This window comes from Nannobrachium achirus, assembly GCF_963921795.1.
Source record: "Nannobrachium achirus genome assembly, chromosome: 21".
Lineage (NCBI taxonomy): Eukaryota > Metazoa > Chordata > Actinopteri > Myctophiformes > Myctophidae > Nannobrachium > Nannobrachium achirus.
This window is the reverse complement of record NC_137828.1, coordinates 7,148,723-7,172,136: the sequence shown is the minus strand read 5'-3', so window position 1 is coordinate 7,172,136 and position 23,414 is coordinate 7,148,723. Positions and strand designations below refer to the sequence as shown.

General features: G+C 42.5%; 1 protein-coding gene across 1 annotated transcript in view; it reads right to left on the bottom strand.

Annotated features, from left to right (window-relative positions):
* The window catches only part of LOC308307231 (A-type potassium channel modulatory protein DPP6-like), a gene marked incomplete at both ends in the record, with an annotated part of 64,299 nt that extends 50,035 nt beyond the window's left edge, over positions 1 to 14,264 (bottom strand). The window contains 6 exons of the mRNA XM_080752404.1: positions 2,572 to 2,965; positions 3,697 to 3,843; positions 5,193 to 5,384; positions 11,847 to 11,882; positions 14,072 to 14,125; positions 14,216 to 14,264. Of these exons, the coding sequence (XP_080608530.1) occupies positions 2,572 to 2,965; positions 3,697 to 3,843; positions 5,193 to 5,384; positions 11,847 to 11,882; positions 14,072 to 14,125; positions 14,216 to 14,264 (872 nt within the window). The remainder of the gene's footprint in view (positions 1 to 2,571; positions 2,966 to 3,696; positions 3,844 to 5,192; positions 5,385 to 11,846; positions 11,883 to 14,071; positions 14,126 to 14,215) is intronic.
* Positions 14,265 to 23,414: the final 9,150 nt, after the last annotated feature.

Sequence of the window (23,414 nt, the reverse complement as noted above, 5' to 3'; positions counted from 1 at the left end):
CCCCAACGGGGCTGCTCACGGGGAATTCCCGGGGACCACCGACTCCTGGTGCTCCAGAACGGATGCAAAAGTGGTGGCGCCCCCAGTGGAGGACCCCCTCCACTGCAGCTCACATAAAATGCCTTAACTCGGGCTAGGAGCGACCGGTAGAGCCGGGGCCGGTACCAATTTGTCCGCCTCGGTGGCGCGGAGACCCCACCCCTCATTTCTCACATGGCCCTCTTCTAGCGCCACCATGAGGCCGATTCTTGCGAAACACATTTTTGGACACTGCTCCTACCATTTTTGCCCTAAAATCACGCAAATCGGTACACAGTATGTCTACACTCATGTCATCAACTTGGATCTGTCCCATATAGCGCATTGTGGAGATAAGCGCTTATCTCCCGATCTCCTGATTAGGGAGTCTTACTGGTAATGGTTAGAATGTATAGTGTAAGAGCGGCTTCGCAATTAACAACGCACACATTCCGTATATCATTTAAGGTCATTTATTAACAGAAATATCAGAATCCCGACTTAGTTATGATATAAAACAAAAACGTATTGGTATAAGGCTTATTCTGTTATAGTGTAGTGGTTGAAAAATAGTTTGCCCTGCCACTCTAAGCAGCCGGTCACCTGTCTGTCCCTGATCACACTGTGACAACACCCATATAAGTAAACGTCACCCTCTGGGCCTCTAGAGAATCACGTCACCATATCTGATCATCATCTTAATTAATAGCCATAATTTCATCATCATAAGCCCCAAATAAAAATACAATATTTCATAGTCAGGCATAATTCATACATTCCATAGTAAATCAATCATAATCATAAATCATAAATCAAATATTCATAATGGCTTCAACATACCGGCCCCTAATTGACTGTTAAAGGCAATTCAATACATTTCATAAATCAAAACAAGCCATTAACTCAAGTCCATAGTCAAGTTCATTCAAAAATCTTCTTCGAAAAAGTATTCTTTCAAAAAAGGTATCAAAGTTATTTTGTGTCAGTATATGTGTAAAGTGGGGGGGGGGGGGGGGGGGGGATCTTCGACCACGGGCATGTGGCAGTCAGCAGCTGCACCGTGACGGTTGGAGTGCCCGTCCGGGGGATGCCGTCGATCCTCCGTGGCTTGCGTAGTTAAATCATGTCTTTGAGGAGGCACAACTTCGTAATGGGCCTCTCAAGAGTTCCATTTTGTGTCCTGATCTTGACACGCGCACATGTCCCCATTTGTCCGGAAAGACATCCATGATTTGGCCATGGGCCAGGAGTTGCGTGGGGAGTTTTCGTCTATGACGAGGACTATGTCTCCAGGTTTCAAGTTTTCCCTCACCTCGTTCCACTTTTGCCTCTCCTGCATTAGCGGAAGGTACTCCCGAGTCCAACGTTTCCAGAAGAGGTCTGATATATATTGGACTTGTTTCCATCTTCTTCTGGAATAGAGGTCATGCTTCCCGAAGAGTCCAGGTGGAAGAGTGGGCATTCCTTTCATTTGAAGCAGGTGGTTAGGTGTTAAAGGTTCTGGGTCTTTTGCGTCGTCAGACACAGTCGTGATAGGGCGATCATTCATGATTGCCTCCACTTCGCACAGAGCCGTTTGGAGACACTTGTCGTCCAGGGTTTGTTCCTTGGTGATTGCGTAGAGAATCTTTTTGATGATGCAAATGAGACGCTCCCACACACCTCCATGATGTGGTCCGTAGGGAAGGTTGAATGTCCACTTTATACCTTCAGCTTGAACGGAATGCTGGATGTTGTTAAGGTTTAGGTGGTCGAATGCTTGTCGAAGTTCTCTTTCAGCACCTACGAAGTTAGTTCCATTGTCGGAAACTATTTCTTTCACTTGGACTCGTCTGCAGATGAACCTTCGGAGTGCAGAAATACAGAAGTCTACGTTTTGTCTACATGTTTTGTCTGCCCTATGCTCTCTCCCTTATCTGCTGTAATTTTCTTATTTCTCTTTCTCATGATATGATTCTGATCTAGAAGCGGTACGATGATGTGTATACAGTACATACAGGCCATGTTTCCTTTTTTATTTTATTGTAGTCTGTGCAAATGTGGGGGTATGGAGATGGGGATAAGAGATATTGTCCTGTTTTAAAGAAAAGAAAAATAAAATAAAAAGTTGGTCACAAAAAAAAGAAATACAGAAGTCTGTATCCAGGGTGTAGGCCATCTCCAGATGTATGGCTCTAGTAGCAAGACACGTAAACAGGGCTCCATACCTCTTCACTTTACTCCGGCCCCTCTTGACTTCAATAGGACCAAAGTAGTCCAAGCCAGTATGGGTAAAGGGGGGTAGGTCTGGTGTTATTCTGTTAAGAGGTAGGTCCGCCATTTTCTGTTGTATCGCAGTGCCATGCCATCGCCTGCATAGTACGCAGTTGCGGGTTATCTTCCTTGCAGTCGAGTTCGCCTTAATGATCCAGTACTTTGTTCGGAGTTTGGAGAGCATCTGGTTTCTACCACAATGACCCACTAAGATGTGAATGTGGTTCAAGAGTAGTCTTGAGAAGTGATGGTCATTGGGCAGAATGTTTCGTAGCTTCTGGCATTGCCAACTTACTTAACCTGCCTCCAACCCTCAGGGTACCATCCTGGAGGACAGGGTCGAGTTTGTAGATCCTACTGCTCCTTTTCACAGGTTGGCCCCTTTCCAAGGAGGCCACCTCGTCTTTGAAGGTTTGCTGCTGGATGTAGGATATGAGTGACTCTTCAGCCTCTGCAAGATCTTTCACAGACAGCTGTTCAGGTAAGTCTGGTTTCACTGTGTGCAGAGCGTAACCTGCTTTCTTTTGGAGGCTCAAGTGTCTCAGAAACCTTTTGAATTTCAAGATCCAGGCTGTTGATCTGATTGATCTGTCCCATGAAGAGAAGTGCTCGATGAAGCGTGTCATAGGACAAGGATTCTGTAGAACAGTCGTAGCAAAAGCAACAGCCGTTCTCTTGATCTCTGGGTCACTGTCTGAGAGTACGAGAGGTACTTCAGAAAGTGTTAGCCAGTCCTTTTCAGGAAGTCTGGTCCTTTCAGCCAGCTTCCATCGCTAAGGAAAGTCTCTGCTCGCATTCCTCTTGATGCACTGTCTGCCGGATTGATTGCGGTCGTTATGTGGCGCCACGGAGATTTGTGTGTTAGATCTCGAATAGTAGACACTCGGTTAGCCACATAGGTCTGGAATCTTCTGGTGTCATTCAGGATGTATTTCAAGACAGAGGTGCTGTCTGTCCAGAAGACAGAATCAGCTAGGGTTACCTCAAGCTCTCTTTTCAGCATTCTGTCGATCCGTGAAGCAAGGACAGTGGCTGCTAGTTCAAGTCTTGGGATTGTCACCACTTTCAGAGGTGCAACCCTTGCCTTTCCAATCACGAAGGAAATGTGAGTTTGTCCGCTGTTGCTGGACAGTTTGAGGTAACTTACTGTGCCGTAACCTCGCTCACTCGCATCACAGAAGTGGTGCAGTTGTGCGCTAGAGGTTTCGAAGTTTGGTGGCTTAAGGCATCTCTTGACCTTGAGGTCCGAAATCAGGTTGAGCTCTTTAAGCCATTCCTTCCATTTCAATGCGAAAGCATTCGGAATCTCTTCATCCCAGCCCCAGTTCAGTTTGCAGAGCTCTTGGAGTATTGTTTTCCCTGTCAGCATGACTGGTGCTAGTAAACCAAGAGGGTCGTAAACTGAGTTCAGTACAGACAGGATACTTCTGCGGGTAAGTGACTGTTGTTTCGGAGTGATCATGAAGAAGAATGTGTCAGACTCTATGTCCCATCGCATGCCTAGTGCTCTTTCTACAGGCAGCTTGTCCGTGTCGAGGTCCAGATTCTTCACCTCCTTTGCCCGTTCTTCTGCTGGTACAGAGGCGAGGACAGAACGATTGTTGCTAGTCCATTTGGTGAGTTTAAATCCACCTGTAGCACACACTGCTTTCAACTCCTGTACTAGACAGATCGCTCGTTCTTCGTTTTGGACAGATTTGAGACAGTCGTCCACGTAGAAGTTCTGGCGGATGGTGTTGAGAACTTCAGTCCCATACTTCCCTTCATTATCATCAGCCGTCCGTTTCAGTGCAAAATTGGCTTGCTCCAAAAAGATGCACCGTCATTCGGTACTCTGCCAGGGGTTCATTGGTGTTTCCACCAGGCCACCACAGGAATCTTAAGAAGTCTACATCATCTTCAGGTATTTTGACTTGATGGAACATTCCTTCGATGTCCGCCATTACTGCCATTGGTTCCTGTCGGAATCGAAGGAGTACACCCAGCAAGGTGTTCGTAAGGTCAGGACCTTGCAGCTGTTCAGAATTCAGAGAAGTTCCTTGAAAGGACGAAGTACAGTCGAATACCACCCGGATTGTCTTTTTCCTTTTGTGGTAGACCCCGTGGTGGGGAATATACCACAATCTTCCATCAGTCCGTAGGAGCTGTTCTTCTGGAACTCTTTCAGCGTGTCCTTTCATCAAGACATCGTTCATGAAAGTGATGTAGTCGTTGCGAAAAGCTTTGTCTTTCTTAAATCTCTGGCTGAGACTTCGGGTTCTTTGTTCTGCTATTTTCCTGTTGTTCGGTAGGCAGATACTTTCTTGATGGAAGGGGAGTCGTATGACATAGTGGCCTTCTTTCTTTGTGATGGAGTCACTGACCACTTTGATGAACTTCTTGTCTTCAAAGGAGTGCTCTTGCTTTTCGTTGTGAGCCAGCTCTGAAAAGTCCTGATTGTATTGTCGAATGAGAAGCTCCTCAAGTTTGGCTACAGAAATTCTGTTAGATGTTATTCGAGGTCGTTCATGTTCATCTGTTGGAGCGGTACTGCCAAGAGGTCCATTTACAGTCCAGCCTAAGCGTGTCAGAACCGCATAGGGCCCGTTGCCTTGGCTGTTGATGACTTTCAACGGCTCTATTGCTTTCGGGACGTTAGCTCCAATCAATAGAGCGACCTCTGCTCTGATAGAGTTCAGGTGGACATCCTTCAGGTAAGGCCATGCCTCTAGGTCCTTTTGTATGGGGATGTTTTCCTGACTGACAGGAATGGAATTTTGTGTGAAGACCTCTGGAAGTTCGATGAAGTTTGTGCCATCTAGGCTGCATACTTCCAGTCCAGTCATTGTAGGTTTTCACTGGTTTTTCATTTCCCATCGTTTTGAGAGGGATCTCTGTTCTTTTTCCCCTGATAGACAATTGTTCCATCAGCTTCTCCGTACAGAAGGTTGCATTGCTTCCGGGGTCAAGAAACGCATATGTTTCGATGACACAGCTTCCCTTGTTAGCCTTCACCTTCACAGGTACAACTGCCAACTTGTAGTCTGTGGTTCCGGCCCCTGTATGCTCCGTTGACACCATAGCGCTGGTGATGGGGTTGCTTTTGAAGCTGGTATCCTTTTTGACTGCCATGTCTGCTGGAGAGAAGTTCTCAATATGCAAGACCGTTGGGTGTTTCTTCTCACAGAGATGACAAGTGAGGCGCTTCTTGCATGTCTTGCTCATATGTCCTTTCACCAAACAGGCAAAGCATAATCCCAGTTTCTTTAGAAATTCAACCTTCTCTTTGTGGGGAACCTTCGACATTGTTTGACATGATTCCATCGTATGATTTCCTTTACAGAATACACAAGGCTTGGCAAATGCCTCTCCTCCTTTCACCGCAGTGGTGTCCGTTATTCTGTTTCCTTTTCCTTATTGGAGATCATGTCGGGTTCCGTCTTGGCAACATGTTCTGTCTGGGAAGCAACTGGCGTTACAGCAGTAACAAAACTCTTCTTGCTGCATGATTTCATTTACTGCAAGTCAGTTTTGGGGTTTCTTGCCCTCCCAGTAATATCTTGGATTTACCAAAGACAGGATCCAGAATGATTTTGGCTTGTTTTTCAATAAACTCAATCAGATCGTAGAACCTTGGTCTTTGATGTTTTTCGTCAACGATGTCACATACAGTAGATCTCCACTTCTCTCTCAGTTTGAATGGGAGCTTTGAGACAAGTTGCTTCATATGAGATGGCAAATCAAGCTCTGTCATGCATGGGAGATCTCGGACTGCATTTCCACAGCTTCTTAAGTAGAGTGCATAGCTGTTTAGTGCCTGTCCGTCATCCGTTCGTATTGGGTTCCAGTTCAAAGCCTTCTCAATATAGGCAGTAGTTATATAGTAGTCATCAGCAAAGTGATGCTTAAGCAGGTGCATGGCTTCTGGATAACCTGTTGCAGCATTCAAATGCAAACAGCTTCATACCAATTCCTTTGGCTGCCCAACTGTATACTGTTCCAGGAAGTACAGTCGATCTGCATTGCTGGTGGTTTTATTCTCAATGTTATGCTTGTAGGTCTGCATGAATGGTCGGTAGGCAAGAGGATCGCCATCAAACACAGGCACTTCTCTTCTTGGAAGTGAGGCTAGCCTCTGCTGCACCATGAATAGATCAGCCAGGTCTATCTGTCTTTGCAGGATAGCTGTGAGCTCAGGTCTGTCAGGTCTCGCTGGCATTTCACTCCTGGGAGTGGACCTGTCTTGTAGGTGGGACCTGTCTCGTCCTTGGGTTCCATCGGACACAAAAACCTTGGATACACGGGGTTTTGCCGCTTCTGCAGCCCCTGCTGCTTCCGCCGCAGCTGCTGCAGCTGTCATAGCATAGCCTTTGATGTTAGTCCTTGTATTGTGTCGTGGTGGTCCCGTAGGAGCCTGCATCATATTCTGTAGTGGTGTTTTAGGAATAGCTCCCAGGCCAAGATCCAAATGTGATAGGCTTAGGTCTGCGCTAAACGCAGTCGTTTGTGCCCCTAGTTGCTCTTCTGGGCCAGTGCCACGAGTCCCTTCCTCCACATTTTCATTCAGATTTTCTGTGGTCTGAGTTTCCATTCCATTTCCTTCAGACTCCAGATCCAGATTTTCCAGAGTTTTCAATTTTGCATCAGTTGCAGCAATATCTGACTCCAGATCCAATGTTTCCAGTTGTGCACTCAATTGATTCCTCTCCATTTCCAGTGCATGTTTTCTTTTGAGAGCTTCAGCTTTAACCAGTAAAGCAGCTTTGTCCGCAGCAACATTTGTGCGTTCAGATGAAATGGTAGTCGTTTTTGAGGCCTTTGTTCCTTTTGATACCTTTGACACAGACACACTGTCATTTGGATCCACCAAAGTTTGTGGGTCAGACTCTTAAGGCCCACTTTTTAACCATTGGTCCACTTCACCCATAAATGAATTGTAATCGGCCATTTTTGGCTCATACCAGTTCAAATTCTCCTCCTCCCTCACATCCTCAGTGAGAAAGGTCTGAACAGTTTCATGGTACATTTTAAATTCATCCAGAATTGTAACAAATTCAGCAACAGATTGACGCACATATTTTGTACCATCAACCTCATGCATCATTACTTTGATTTCATTCATTTTGCGAGTGCAGTGTCCAAGTTTACCACTGCGCGTTGCACTGAGGACTTTAAATGCAGCGCGCCTTTCTTTATTGCTCATTTCAGTGACCATTTCGGCCTCCACATTTTCCTTTTCATCACTCATTGTTTCGCACAGTTTATTTCCTTGACATCAAGTTTGATTCGTTAGTTTATTCATTTGAACATCGGTTTGCATTCATTTCGTTTTCCCCACACAGACAGTGTTTCATTCATTTGCATTGGATTCCCTTTGTTTTATTCTCTTAATTGTTCACTGTTCATTCCCATCAAGCATGTTATTTGATTTGATTTCGTATGATGATATCCCAGCACTTGGTTTTATTTCGTATCGCTTCACAGCGGCGCTTTGTATTATAGCAGATTGTTGAGATTTGAAAGTCACTTTAAAACAGTTCGGTTTTGCATTCAAGGCCAACACAGCGGGGCGCACCGCGCTATTGTTTACTCACTGAACCGATGGTTTTGGCAGCTGTACAAAGTCCTCTCCAGGAACGCGATCCAGTGGGAATCCAGGTTTCATTTCATTCAAAGTTTAACGTAGAAACAAACTGTGAGCCGGTGTGGAATCCACTTCTTTCCGTGGGCAATTTTTCAACTTTGTAAGAGCGGCTTCGCAATTAACAACGCACACATTCCGTATATCATTTAAGTTCATTTATTAACAGAAATATCAGAAGCCCGACTTAGTTATGATATAAAACAAAAACGTATTGGTATAAGGCTTATTCTGTTATAGTGTAGTGGTTGAAAAATAGTCTGCCCTGCCACTCTAAGCAGCCGGTCACCTGTCTGTCCCTGATCACACTGTGACAACACCCATATAAGTAAACGTCACCCTCTGGGCCTCTAGAGAATCACGTCACCATATCTGATCATCATCTTAATTAATAGCCATAATTTCATCATCATAAGCCCCAAATAAAAATACAATATTTCATAGTCAGGCATAATTCATACATTCCATAGTAAATCAATCATAATCATAAATCATAAATCAAATATTCATAATGGCTTCAACGTATAGTATATCAATATTACACAATAAAATAGAGCTGCCAACGAATATTCCATATTAAAGTATTCCTTCGATTATATTGACTATAAAGAATTAAGGTTCGATCTTAATCTGCCGCACAAGTTCTCAGGAGACTAGCGTTATACGGCAGCTGGTCTCGCAAGTTCACAGAGCTGTCAGGCTGAAAGGTGAAGTATCCCCTCAAGGCTTTGACGGTGCTGTTTGCAAACGCGAGCCGATATACAGGTCCACAATGTGCCACTGATGCAACACATTGTGAGTTTGTAGATTAGCTGTGGTTTGCCACGCAACACCGCCTTTCAACTAGAGGTCTTCGGACCTGCCCGCGATCCGAAATTACCTGCCCCGAGCCGGGTAACGGCGGGGCGGGCCAGTTACCGTCTGCCCCGGTTCCCGGGTATCAGATAGTGAAATCGCCGAGTGGACCCGAGTCAGCTGAGATTGAATGAAAGAGAACGCACCAACTGCACCAAAAAGATCACGCCACAAGATGGCACTAAACGATGCAGCATGTAATCTGATGTATTGGTTGTGAAAAGTTGTTTGTTTAGAACTCACTCACAGACACTGTATGGGGCAGTTGATTGTTATTATTATTATCAAAAATTGTTGATATTAACGTAACGTTTTGGTTAATGGTTTACAATGGAGTTGTCATTGCATGTTGTCATGCTCTGCAAAGCATAATGGAAACTCAAAGCAGACAGATATAATAAACAACACATGCGACAGAAAATGATAGCATTAGCATTGGCTAGCCAAAGAATAAGGAATAAAGAAAACTTGGATTTATTTGTATTTACAAACTGTCCGCATTGATTGACTTGGTCTGGGAAAAGATCATGTTGTGACGAGAGACACAGCGCCGCTGACAGCAGCAGTAGCTGCTGCAACCATTACCATGGCGACGTTTAGGTAAGAAAGACGTCTCATACAACTCTTAACCCTATTTGTGCCAGCTTTAACCACTAGAGGGCGCCCAGTGGCCATAAAAAACACCATAGAGATACGCTGGTATATACACAAGCCTTGTGCAGCCATGATGCGCCTGAACACTTTCCTTTGTGCATGTACAGGAACAGGATGAAGTTAGCTTGAAGTTAGCTATTGGCTACCAAGCAATTTAGAAGCCCTATTTTTGGCGATTTAGCCATGATTAAACCTTGCACACCTCATGGATATGCATGGAACAGAGAAAATGAGCTCTAAAGATCTTGGATTGCATGATAAATATCGGCAGCGCGGCGCTCTCGCGGGCCGTGTAAACAAATGACGGCCGGCGGCGCGGCTCAAAAAAAAGAAAAAAAAAAAAAAACGAACTAGTTCGGGATAGGCACCCAGGACGTTAATACGGCCCAAATTATCCCGAACTAGTTCGGGATAGGCACTGTGTGAGTTAATATAATAACGTTGGCATTATTTCATTTCGGGGCCACAGGTTCGGGTCTCGGACCTCTCGTTCTGCACGGGTATCGGATCTAATTTGCCTAATAACAGTACGGGGCCGTCGGACCGGGTCCGTCACGTTTCGGGGCTGTTCGGGTAACGGTTCTGAAATTCCAAATTATAGACAGGGCCATATGGGTCTGGCTCCATTTCCCCCGGGTCCCTTTGGGTTCGGGTAGTAAAAATTGGACCCGTGAAGACCTCATCTTTCAACGAAGAATAAATTTGGGTTCTTGTCTCTTACGGTAAAACTTCCTCCAAGTCACATTTATCTTGTAGACTACCTTAATTTGATTTAAACAAAAAAGAAACCATTGATTATAATTGCCCATTTCATGTTGTGGTAAATATTGTTCCAACTTCCATCACAGAACAATGAGCACATCGTTGGAGTGATGCGTCCCTGTTCTCCGGGCTTGTATGAAATCATACAGCTTTATTAAAATTGGCTAAAAGGCTATAGAATAAAATAAGTATGAATCATTAATTTGATCTTGCAAGATCTCGCTGCATATAGAGAAATGAAGAGACTTCTGCTGTGTTGGAATTATGTTTTACTGCATAAAATAGGTTCAAATGGATTGAACCCAAGAGGTGTTTTAAAAGGAATATTCAAAAGTATGTTTTGGCCAATTCTGGCAGCACTAACATAAAATAAAGTGTCCAGAATATTAGCTATGTAACAAAATAATATTTTTCGAATACTCAATAACAATATCATATGTGTCCTGTTCTTCCAGAAATAATGCAGCTCCAATGTGATGGAAATACATTTTGGTATGTGTTCATGTGATGATGAATCTATTCAATCTATAATTAAAGCAGAAAGGTAGATGATGTCAAAGTGATATTCAGACTCACTGATAGCGTCCTCTGGAGAGTTTCTTAGGAGTGATCTTCTTACTGCCGTAGCTCTGTCAAACAAAGACACAACACACACACACACACACACACACACACACACACACACACACACACACACACACACACACACACACACACACACACACACACACAATGTATCCTCAATAATCTGTACATTGAAGCTATACACACTATAGCTTCGATCTACGATAGGATGCAAAGTTGAAAAATGGCCAGGCATCGGTCTGTATACATACCGCTATGCTATATGCCAGGGGTTTTCAAAGTGGGTGACGGGTGACGGCAGTCCAGGGGTGCCGCAAGATAATTTGATAATATTTGGAATTTATTTGGCCACTTGGACACAAAAATATTCATCATCATCATTTTAAACTTGAAGTACAAAGTTATTTTCAGTCAGTTCTAACCAAAATGGCTGTTATCTCAACGTTTTCTACGCAACATAATGACTAAAATATCGTCACTGTCGGGCAGAAACCTTGTATCTCCAGGTTTCAAATGTGTACGCAAAGCCCTGCTTCATGATGCAATACTGTCACACAAAACTAGTGAAAACATACGATCTACAAACACACAGATGCGAGGCGTTGTGTGCTTGTAGATCTGCTGTTTTCACTAGTTTAGTACATTTTATAGATGATAAATAGAAAACAAACGGTTTTGGACATACAAGGTTTCCACCCGACAACGACGATATGCTATAAATGTAAGGTGCTGGGAGTGAAAATTATAATGTAGGGGTGCCCTGAGACAAAAAAGTTTGGGAACCCCTGCTATATGCTATCTAAATTACATGTTTGCCTTTGCATAACCCTGTAGGGCTGCATACACACATGATATCAACTACGATCATTAAAAGAGGAGAATCGGGTTGAATAAACTGACCTGTTGAACGTGTTGACATCTCTCACAGCATGATCTTCTGTACACCTCATCTAGAAAGCATAGATAATGGTGAAATTATTATATAATATACAATTTCCCACTGAAAACCTGGGCCTGGGAAAGAGGTCAACCTATTGACAGAATGTTGTCATTCATTCATCCATTAATCCATCAATCAATTCATTCATTCATTACCTACCATTATCATAATCATCTGGGTCAGGTTCCATGAGCTCTGCAGGAAGACATTAAAGAGAATAAATATAGGGCTGCATAGCTCTGGTCCATAGCGTTAGTGGAGTTCTTCCTAACGCTATGTTCCTTTACCTTTGTATTCCTTGGCAAAACCGGAAAACCCTGCAGTCTGGTCCGAAAATAACAAAAAACTGTTTCGCCCCTGACCAAACCAAAGGTATCAGTGGACAGTTGAAAGCTTACTCTACTTAGTGGATGCAGTCTGAGCCCCCACCACACCATTAAAATACATTTATAAGGCGAAATGAAAGATTATCCACCTGACGGAGACACTCTTCCTGGTTGAAGACTGTTTTTACGAAACAGCGCCTCCAACGTCACAGAGCTGAATAACACTCAACGAGACCAATGCTCTGTTAATGCGGTGCATTTCGGTCCTCTGACCTGCACGACAGTAGTGAGTTGGTGCCGTGATGGCGACGACAAATTGTGAAAAAACTAGAAGAAATGGAGTCTCCATCCGCCACTTATGTCACGCAAGTATAAGCCCTTACTATCTGTATATATACATACCGTAATTGCCGTACTATAAGCTGTGGCTTTTTTTCCATGTTTTGAACCCTGCGGCTTAGACAGCGGTGCAGCTTATATAAAGCTTTTTACATTTAACGGCCAGTTAGTTAGTTTTACAATGGTCTTTGACAAGGATTTATATATATTTTTTTACAGCTAACGGCCACCAGGGGCACTCTAACATGAAGCAGGAAGGACACCTGCGGCTTATAGTCCGGTGCGGCTTAGGCCTATTATGTAAACATTTGTTTTTTTGTTCTAAATTTAGCTGGTGCGGCTTATATTCAGGTGCGGCTTATAGTCCAGCAAATTACGGGTACTTGAGATAAACTTACATGCAATATCTGATGGTTACACTATGATCCTGGCCAAAAGAAAAGTACAGTGACCATAAATGATTGGTATGCGGAATATGTGTGTGCATGATAGTGCTTATAATTATACAGTGTTGTATGCAGATTGTCTTACAGTAAGCATGTTAACACATCGGGTGCCCGGATGTATGACGTGTGTGTGTTTGCTGGTGCCCATGGCAACGCGTCATTTTACCTACCGGCGAGAGTACTGGCGAGAAAAGTAATCTGAGTAAATGTAATCGGAGTATGTCCTGTTTATTTCGCGAAAATCTTCTCTTTCAGTCAGGACCGTTTTTTATCAATTCTGAGCCACATTGTTTGTGTGACGGCCGGTAGAAGAGGCTGCCGTTTTGAGAAAAAAATGAAAAAAGGAAGAGAATCCGTAGAAAACAGCACTTTTGTGCAGCTGCTAGACAGGAAGTCAACGAGGCCGACGGCGCGTCCGGATGACGTAATTGCGCGCTGCATGTTGGGAAATGGAGTTTGTTTCATCACCGTGGTAGCCAAGTGCAGTAGCACAGTACAGTATAGTTTACTGTACAACGCGTCAAACGCGTCGTTGGGCCTCCAGCGACATCAAAGAGTTTGACGCGTTAACACCACGTGGACATCCAATGTGTTAAGTAATGCATTATAGACATGTGTGATCATGTAAAGTGTTATCATTACTAGTGGATACTTCTAGCTTAGACATAAAAAAATCTACCTTATGTGGAATAGGCGTTTGACACTCACTAATATTTTGCACCTTAATCCCACCCATGTACAGTACAATGCACTGTTTTGCTATATACATCTACAGCTATGCTCCCATGTACTATGTGTAGATATGTAGATACTTCCCCCCCTTGCCCCCCCCCCTTTCTTTTTAATAACAATAAGATGGGAAAGATGCACGAAAACCAATTTTGCCCATCTCATTTTACTTCTGTAAACCTGTGATGTGACAATAAAGCCCTTTGCACACAGGACAGTTGCGTTTTTTTCGTTTGTTGCATGAATAAAACGCATTGGATTTGCTGTGCAAGGCTGTGTGGAATCGGCGCTGCGGATCCCAAAAGGAGTCATAAAAGAGTGATGAGTTTTTTACAGCATGCGACAAGACGCACAAATCAAACTGGGTTCGATCGAGAAAATAACGTATGCCCGCAGCCACTCGTTGCACGGCTAATTCGGATCTGGTGTGCATGAGGTCGTAGAGAATCAATGTTTTCTTTAAAAAAAAAATGAAATTGTCAGTTTTATCAGTGTGGATAAACACGCCTGTGTGCAAAGGGCTAAAAGCAGTTTCATTTGTTACCTTCCTCATCGCTTTCTATCTTCAGCATATCCATCATCTCTAGCATCCAGTGTTCTGTGGAGAGTAAAGACAGTGCACAGTTAGTGGATCACAGGCAGCTTGGAGGCTTTCTGCATAAAAGGGATTATGATCCATGACTCTCACCAGAATCCTCTTCCTCCTCTTCATTTGATGAGCCTTTTACCGACTGCATCTAATGAAGCAATGATGAAGCAAAATTAAGCAACACTTACTTTTCGAATCATTTCAAGATTTTGGATTCAGGCAGTCAAAGAATGCAAAATGTTATGCACTACGGGTGTAACGATATAGTAACTGAATCGAAAAATCGATCATTTGCAATGATCTACTATATCGTTTGCAAAAGCAAAATATCGTACCGTTTTGGCTTTGTATCGTATTGTATCGTTTTAAAATGCGGTAATCAGTATTGTATCGTTTTTTATAGTAGTATTGTGCCTTGTATTTAGCAATTTTAAGGGTAAAACTAGAAAAGAAAATTTCTAAGAAATTTTAAGTGTGCCAGCAGCTCGCAACCTTGTATAGCAGTTGATGTTAGCATTAGCATTTTTGCATTAACATTAACATCATTATTAGAATTTTTTACATTAGCATTTTTATCATTAGAAACATTTTATTAGCATTAGCTTTAGCATTTTTAGCATTATCATTGCATTTTTCCCTTTATCATTTTAAACATTAGGCATTTGTTAGCGGTTAGCCGTTGGGACTGTGGGACCACCCACTGAGTTTGAGACCAGTAACATGTTGGGAAGTGGAGACATGTCTGTTTAAAGCCCAGCCAATAGGAAGGCAGAGGGGGTGGGGCTTAAGCAATTACAGATAATTCCTATTTGCCATGTAAGTACACACAGCGAGTTTCGAGACGTCACCATGCTGCAAACTGGAGATATAGCTGTTTAAAGCTAAGCCAATAGGAAGAGAGGGGCGGGGCGTAAGAGGGGCGGGGCTTAAGTAATAAGTCCCTATTGGCCGTTTAAGTCCAGACACCAAGTTTCAAGACGGTACCATGCTGTGAACTGGAATAGTGGCTGTTTAAAGCCCAGCCAATAGGAATACAGAGGGGGCGGGGCTTAATCAATTACAGCTCATCCCTATTGGCCGGAAAAAGACCAAAGTTGTGTGTGCATTTAAAGTTTAAATCACGTTGCTAGGCAAAAGTATGGCAGAGTTATGTGGCGCCAAAGTTTCAGGTTTTTTTTTCCAGGTCCCCCATTCAAAGTCAATGAGGGTTTTTTCGCGTAGTTTTTTACGAATTACGTTGCCATGGTAACGTGGATCGGAAAGAAAAGCACACCATTCCCGGCTCCAAATTTTGTGGGATCATTATTAAGTATGGCGGATTACAATAAGTGTTTTGCCATTGCGTTGCATGGCAGGCACACTTAATTAAGTATGGCAGTATCAAATACTGCCCATCTCTGCGCATAAGTGTATACAGGTTTCATAGCTGGACCTGAAACCGAGCATGAGCTTTACCTGTTCAAAGTTGGCATTTTTCAAAGGCTTCCTACAGCGCCACCCTTTGGCCGATTGTTGCGAGCTTCGCGTTTTAGCCGTTTGGCATAGTCCTCTGCCATACTGCCGAGTTTCGTAAAAAGCGACTGCACGGTCTAGCCGCTAGAGAAAAAGTGGCGGAATAATAATAATAATAGTGCTGAAGTCCAATATCAATAAGTGGCCTTTGGCACTTCGTGCCTTGGCCACTAATAACAATCTAAGTTAAATGTACAACTTAGCTGAACCTTTAGTAAATTGATTCACACATTTACGCACATAAAGAAGTCAAGTAGATAATCAATATATAACAAATATATGTTTTATTTGAAAATACAGAATAAATGGTCACAGGAACTTTTGAAATATCAACAACAATTCCATTCCTACATTCTAAAATACTTTTTGGTTGTAATAGAAAATGCCAAAAGTCTGAATTACACAAGCATTGAAAATCTGCCCATCTCTGTAAAGTCCAAACTTCCATTATAAAGTCCATGATCATTTTCCATTTTAAAGGTCTTTTATTTGTCTCTTTTTTGGCACAAAATCTCAATCTCTCGTAGAATGTCCAAGAAAGCACATTCCAGTAGAGAATCCAACATGTACTGACTTCTGCCTTTCCACATTATAATTGTCATAGTGCCCAGGCAAAGAGGACGAGATAGTCAATGAATAGGAAAGGACATCTGATTTTAACAGTGATGAGATTGTATATCCTACAGTTGCAGCAGCTGTCAAGTCAAGTCAATATGACTAATAGAACACATTTACAATAGCAGTGTTACAACTAATATATCTCTGGAATATCGTCACATGGCAGTCAAGGAGCCGTCTCAGAGCTGTACATCACACTGAACCCAGACTGGAAGTCCTCCAGGGAAGCATTTTAGTCCAAGAATGATTGAAGTTGGGAGAGAACAACACTTTTGACAGGAAGGCGAGTTTGGAGATCGGGTGGAAGTTTGCTGGATCTGTGGGGTCCAGGCAAGGTTTTTATTATAATGTGTTGGACTATGACCTGAGATCATGGATCTGTTGGTGATAGACAGGACACTGGGGCCTAGGCTGTCAAAAGCCTCCTTGGCTGGGTGTGAGGGGATGATGTCCACTGAGCAGGTTGTGGGTTTCATGAGGGAGACAGTGGTCAAACAGGCAGGAGAGGGAGAGCGGCTTGAAGTGGCATAGAGTGGCAGTTGGCATGGGAAGGGTGAGATGGTCGCTGGGGGTGGGTGGAAGGTTTGACCTGATGGAGGCTACCTTGTCCATGAAGAACAGGAGGAAGACTTCACAGGTGGTGTGGGAGACAACCAGGTTGGCCTTTACGCTAGGGGTGAGAATGAGATTCATGGTGTCGAACAGAAGAACTTTTGGTCTATGGCAGTTTTTTTTATGAGGTTTGAGTAGTAGAAGGTTCTTGCAGCAGTGACTGTGGCTTGGTAGGTGGTCAAGCAGTCACCCAGTATTTCAAATATGTAGGGGCGTCAGTGGATCAGGAGGTAGAGGTAGCTGCTTGGGAACAGGAAGGTTCCCAGTTCGATCCCAGGCTCCCCCAGAGTTACTGAAGAAGTGTCCTTGTCCTTGAAATACCCTCATTTCCCTTTCCATGCTGTACCTGAACGCAGCATTCAGGAAAATTAATACCTTTTCCAAACTCCCCTGAACTTGAACGCAGCATTTTAGTATGTTCAGCCCATTCCCAACTAACATCTCTGCATGTTTGTCGTACTTGTCATTAAGTGTGCCTGCCATGCAATGCAATCGCAAAACACTTATTGTAATCCGCCATACTTCAAAATAATAATAATAATAATAACTAGAAAATAAAATTTCTAAGAAATTTTAAGTGTGCCTGCAGCTCGCTAAGTCTGTGCAACCTTGTGTAGCGGTTGGTGTTAGCATTAGCGTTATTAACATTAGCATTTTTTGCATAAACTTTAACATTATTGTTCTTCATATGACACCACCCACATGTCTGTACGACAAACGGTTCACGAGAAAACGGGTCACTTCCTGTTTGGTGAGGGGCACTTCCTGTTTGGCGAAATAGGCCCCAATTAAGTTTAAGGACTCTTAACTCATTGAATGCCATTTCAAGATGGCCCCCAAGTACCAGACTGCCACTATCCTAGATTTCTAGTGCACGGATCAATTTTTAGTGCACGGATCGTGCACGCCCATGCACCATATATGCATCATATGTGTAGTACTTTTTAACAGCTTTCAAACAAAAAAATCCGCTTGGAAATCCGTTCAGGCATTCATGAGATAGAAGCCTTCAAAGTCAGACAAAACAAACACTGCCACCTTCCAAATTTCTAGTGCACGGATCAATTTTTAGTGCACGGATCGTGCACGCCCATGCCTAGATCATGCACCATATGTGTAGTACTTTTTAACAGCTTTCAAACAAAAAAATCCGCTTGGAAATCCGTTCAGGCATTCATGAGATACAAGCCTTCAAAGTCAGACAAAACAGCCATTTTTGACATTTTGAAAGATGTGTTTGTTATGGGGCTAAACATGCAATTTCGCAATTGCGATCATGCCTAATACATTTGAGGCATTTTTAGAAATTTTTTTATAAAAAAGAATTTTGAAAAAAAAAAAAAAAGATTTTTTTTTTTTTTTTCAAAATGGCTTCCAACTCGGGAAACTCGGGCTGTGGCAGCCAGGGAGTACTGTAATAACTCGTGAAACTCGTGCCTTGGCAGTCAATGAGTTAATCTTGTCATTTGACGCAACCCGCGTGTCTGTATGACAAACGGTTTTTTGAGAAAAAAAATGTTGAGGAAAAAATGTTGAGAAAAAAATTGAGAAAAAAAATTTGTGAAAAAGAATTTTTTGAGAAAAAAAAATTTGAGAAAAAAAAGAGAAAATAAAAAATTTGAGAAAAAAAATGTTGAGAAAAAAAAATTGAGAAAAAAAAATTGAGAAAAAAGAATTTGAGAATTTTTTTTTTTTGAGAAAATATTTTTTTGATAAAAAAAAAAAATACGACACCAGCCGCGAGTCTGTACGACAAATGAATGAGTCCCCCATTCAAAGTCAATGGAGTTTTTGGGCGTCGTTTTTTGCGAATTACGTCGCAATGGTAACGCGGATCGGAAAGAAAAGTAATAGCACACCATTCCCGGCCGAGCCGCAAATTTTTATGTATATATTGCGGGGTGGCGTAAATCGTGCGGCAGTTATTACGTGCCGAAGTTTCCCCCATTCTAAGTCAATGGGGTTTTTTGGCGTCGTTTTTTGCGAATTACGTCGCAATGGTAACGCGGATCGGAAAGAAAAGTAATAGCACACCATTCCCGGCCGAGCCGCACGTTTTGATGTATATATTGCGGCGGTGGCGTAAATCGTGCGGCACTTATTACGTGCCGAAATTTGCAAGAACATTACTTACTTACTTACTGACTTACTTAAAGGAGCATGAAACACAAAATCACCTTTTCTATAAATATATACTAGAAGAGAAAATTTCTAAGAAATTTTAAGTGTGCCTGCAGCTCGCTAAGTCTGTGCAACCTTGTGTAGCGGTTGGTGTTAGCATTAGCGTTATTTCATTTGACGCAACCCGCGTGTCTGTATGACAAACGGTTCACGAGATCAAGGGTCACTTCCTGTTTGGTGAGGGGCACTTCCTGTTTGGCGAAATAGGCCCCAATTAAGGTCATGGACGATTAATGAATTAAAGCTGCAAGCAGCGATGACCGGGTCCTCGCAGCTCTACCCACGTCACAAGGCCAGCAGCCAATCAGAAACCAAACAGGAAGTCAGCCATTTCGACTAATTAGTGGCGTTTTGGAGCATTTTTGGCCGTGATCACGGGTCGCACTTTAACGACAGTTTTTTGAGAAAAAATTGTTTTGTGAGAAAAAAAAAATTTGAGAAAAAAACATTTTTGAGAAAGAAATTTTGAGAAAAACATTTTTGAGAAAAACATTTTTTGAGAAAAAAAATGTTTTTGAGAAAAAAAAAATTTGAGAAAAAAAAATTTGAGAAAAAAAAATTTGAAAAAAAAAAATTGAGAAAAAAAAATTTGAGAAAAAAAAATTTGAGAAAAAAAAAATTGAGAAAAAAAAATTTGAGAAAAAAAAAATTGAGAAAAAAAAAATTGAGAAAAAAAATTTGAGAAAAAAATTTTTTGAGAAAAAAAAAATTTGAGAAAAAAAAATTTGAGAAAAAAAAAATTTGAGAAAAAAAAAAATTGGGAAAAAAAAATGGAGAAAAAAGACCAAAGTTGTGTGAGCATTTTACATTTTAAATGACGTTGCTAGGCAAAAGTATGGCAGAGTTATGTGGCGCCAAAGTTTCTGTTTTTTTTTCGGAGTCCCCCATTCTAAGTCAATGGGGTTTTTGGGCGTAGTTTTTTGCGAATTACATCGCAATCGTATCGCGGATCGGAAAGAAAAGTAATAGCACACCATTCCCGGCCGAGCCGCACATTTTGATGTATATATTGCGGGGGTGACGTAAATCGTGCTGCAGTTATTACGTGCCGAAGTTTCCCCCATTCTAAGTCAATGGGGTTTTTTGGCGTCGTTTTTTGCGAATTACGTCGCAATGGTAACGCGGATCGGAAAGAAAAGTAATAGCACACCATTCCCGGCCGAGCCGCACGTTTTGATGTATATATTGCGGCGGTGGCGTAAATCGTGCGGCACTTATTACGTGCCGAAATTTGCAAGAACATTACTTACTTACTTACTGACTTAAGTATGGCGGATTACAATAAGTGTTTTGCTATTGCATAGCAGGCACACTTAATTAAGTGTGCCTGCCATGCAACGCAATGGCGTTTTTTTCTCAATTTTTTTTTTTTTTCTCAAACATTTTTTTTCTCAATTTTTTTTTTCTCAATTTTTTTTTCCCAAATTTTTTTTTCTCAATTTTTTTTTCCCAATTTTTTTTTCTCAATTTTTTTTTCTCAAATTTCTTTTTTCTCAAAATTTTTTTTTCTCAATTTTTTTTTTCTCAAATTTTTTTTTCTCAAATTTTTACCCATTGACTTATAATGGGAATCGCAAAAACTCACATTCAATATTTTTTTTCTCGCAAACCATAGGGGCTACAGTTTCAAAACTTGGAGAGGAGATTTATAATGATATCAAGGATTAAATAAAAAAATATTTTGTCAGTTGGCCTCATGGTGGCGCCATAACAGTACACTTTACCTTTCGGCCTGTAACTCTTGAACCGTGGGTCGGAAAATTAAAATTATTTTTTCCCTGGATTCCTTGGCTCATGACGCATCTCCTCATACCCCAAAACACACTTTTTGCTCCTTTTCCTACATATTTTCTCCAAATGTCACAAAAATCGATACACACGATCTATGGACTCATGCGATAAACATATTTAAACGATATTTTGATAGTCCATACCGTTCTTCCGTAACAGGGTTCCAAAGTTAGCGGGAGGAGCCCGTTTTGTAAGAAGTAGCCATAAATCACAAACGAAACATCCAGTCAACACCAAATTTTAACCACAAGTGGGGGGCGCTATACTGAACATATACCCAAAAGCATTTCCACTTCGACCCATAGGGGGCACCACAAACGCGCAAAACGTAACCGTTTCATGCCAAAGCGTGTTTTTCAGGGGGAACGACCCTCTCAAAACGAAACTCTAACACCAACCGCTACACAAGGTTGCAAAGACTTAGCGAGCTGCAGGCACACTTAAAATTTCTTAGAAATTTTCTTTTCTAGTTATATCAATGAGTCACTTGTGATAGGGAGCAGTGATATGGTTCAATTTGCCCATAGGCTTGGGGATTCAGAGCTTTCTGCTGTCTCTGTAGCCATTTCTGTGTACTTCCACTTTCTAGGGCAAAAAGAAATATTTCGCGCCACTCATTAAATATTAGCTATCAAAGTTCTCTGGTGTAACGTGACGTATGCATATCTAATTAATATTAACGTTTGTTTTACAGAGTCGTATCAAGGGGGGGCGTGGCAACTTTCAGCCAGAGAGAAAAGCAGGCTCTCTCAACGGACAGTTACACTGTGTGCAGTGTGTGGTGCCTGTGTTATTTTCCGAGTAGTGTAGCCTGTGTGTGTGTGTGTGTGTGTGTGTGTGTGTGTGTGTGTGTGTGTGTGTGTGTGTGTGTGTGTGTGTGTGTGTGTGTGTGTGTGTGTGTGTGTGTGTGTGCGTGCGTGTCGTGACAGTGCACGCACACACACAACGTCCACACACGGAAAATAGCAGATCTACGTGACGCGTTGTGAGCTTGTATCGGCTATGTATGTGTAACATATGTAGCCTAGCTAATAGCCGTAGAGTCGAAACCAACGTGTTTACATGAGAAGCTATTGCTGCTACGGCTGTTAGCTAGGCTACATAGCTACATAGCTAATATACAAGCGCGTCGCTTCCGCGACGCGTTGTGAGCTTGTAGATCTGCTATTTTCCGTGTGTGGACGTTGTGTGTGTGCGCGCACTGTCACGACACACACACACACACACACACACACACACACACACACACACACACACACACACACACACACACACACACACACACACACACACACACACTACACAGCAAATAGCTATAGCGATAGCCTAGTAGCGTCCATTCTTCACTGGTTCCGTGTCGTCCATAGCTGGAGAAAGTTTCCATGGATAAAGGCTCAGACAGCTTGTTTGTAAAATACCTGCACATTTAAATTAGTTATATAACCTGGAGTTGCCGAATCTTTATACTTTTTACACCTCCAATGGCTGGTTTTAAAAAATGTTTCCGAAATGGAAGCAACTGCCCAGTGCCCACGGCTGACAGCTTCGCTCTGTCTCTCTCTGATTCTGATAGAAGACGCATTACTCCGCCCCCTCGCCCCCACAACGGCAGATAACCACGCCTACATTTTAGAAATCTTTTCATATCTCAAGTCTGATAAAACAAATAAAGAGGCGGGGTTTCTGACCCCTTTAAGTATGGCGGATTACAATAAGTGTTTTGCCATTGCATTGCATGGCAGGCACACTTAATAATATTCTTCCCGCAAATTTCGTCACGTAATAACTGCCGCACGATTTACGCCACCCCCGCAATATATACATCAAAATGTGCGGCTCGGCCGGGAATGGTGTGCTATTACTTTTCTTTCCGATCCATGTTACCATGGCAACGTAATTCGTAAAAAACTACGCGCAAAAACCCCCATTGACTTTGAATGGGGGACTCCGAAAAAAAAACCAGAAACTTTGGCACTACATAACTCTGCCATACTTTTGCCTAGCAACGTCACTTAAAGCTGTACTGTGGAAGCTGCTCAACTAGTGGTCAGTAGCGGTATTGCTTTTTTCGGCCGTTTTTCGCCGCGGACCACCGGAACGGGGGTCCGCGGACCACTGCGGCCGCCGCAACCCCCGCGACCGCCTCTGCCTCGCCGATACGAATCCATAGAGCCGTCTCCCGTCATTTTTAGACCAGAATTGAGGGAGTAGCATGCAAGATTCCTTCACCAATGTAAACACAGTTGCTAAGGGAAGCTATTTTCTGAAGAGACAGCAAGACTCGCTGTGATTGGCCGGTGGTGTATGATCGGCGCTTTGATTGGCCGGTAGTGTTATCATGTGGGAGATGACATAATTTTGCCGGGAAATTCTCCCCCCCTCACAACTCATAGAAAACATATAAAGAGAAGGCTTCAGAAGCTTAAAATAACAGAGTGGGGGTTCTAAAACTTTAGCGATTTAACAGTTAGGACAATTTTAAGATTTGTTTTATAAAAAAAGTTACATAGTATAGCTTTAAACTTTATAATGCATACACATACTTTGGTCTTTTTCCAGCCAATAGGGATGGGCTGTAATTGAT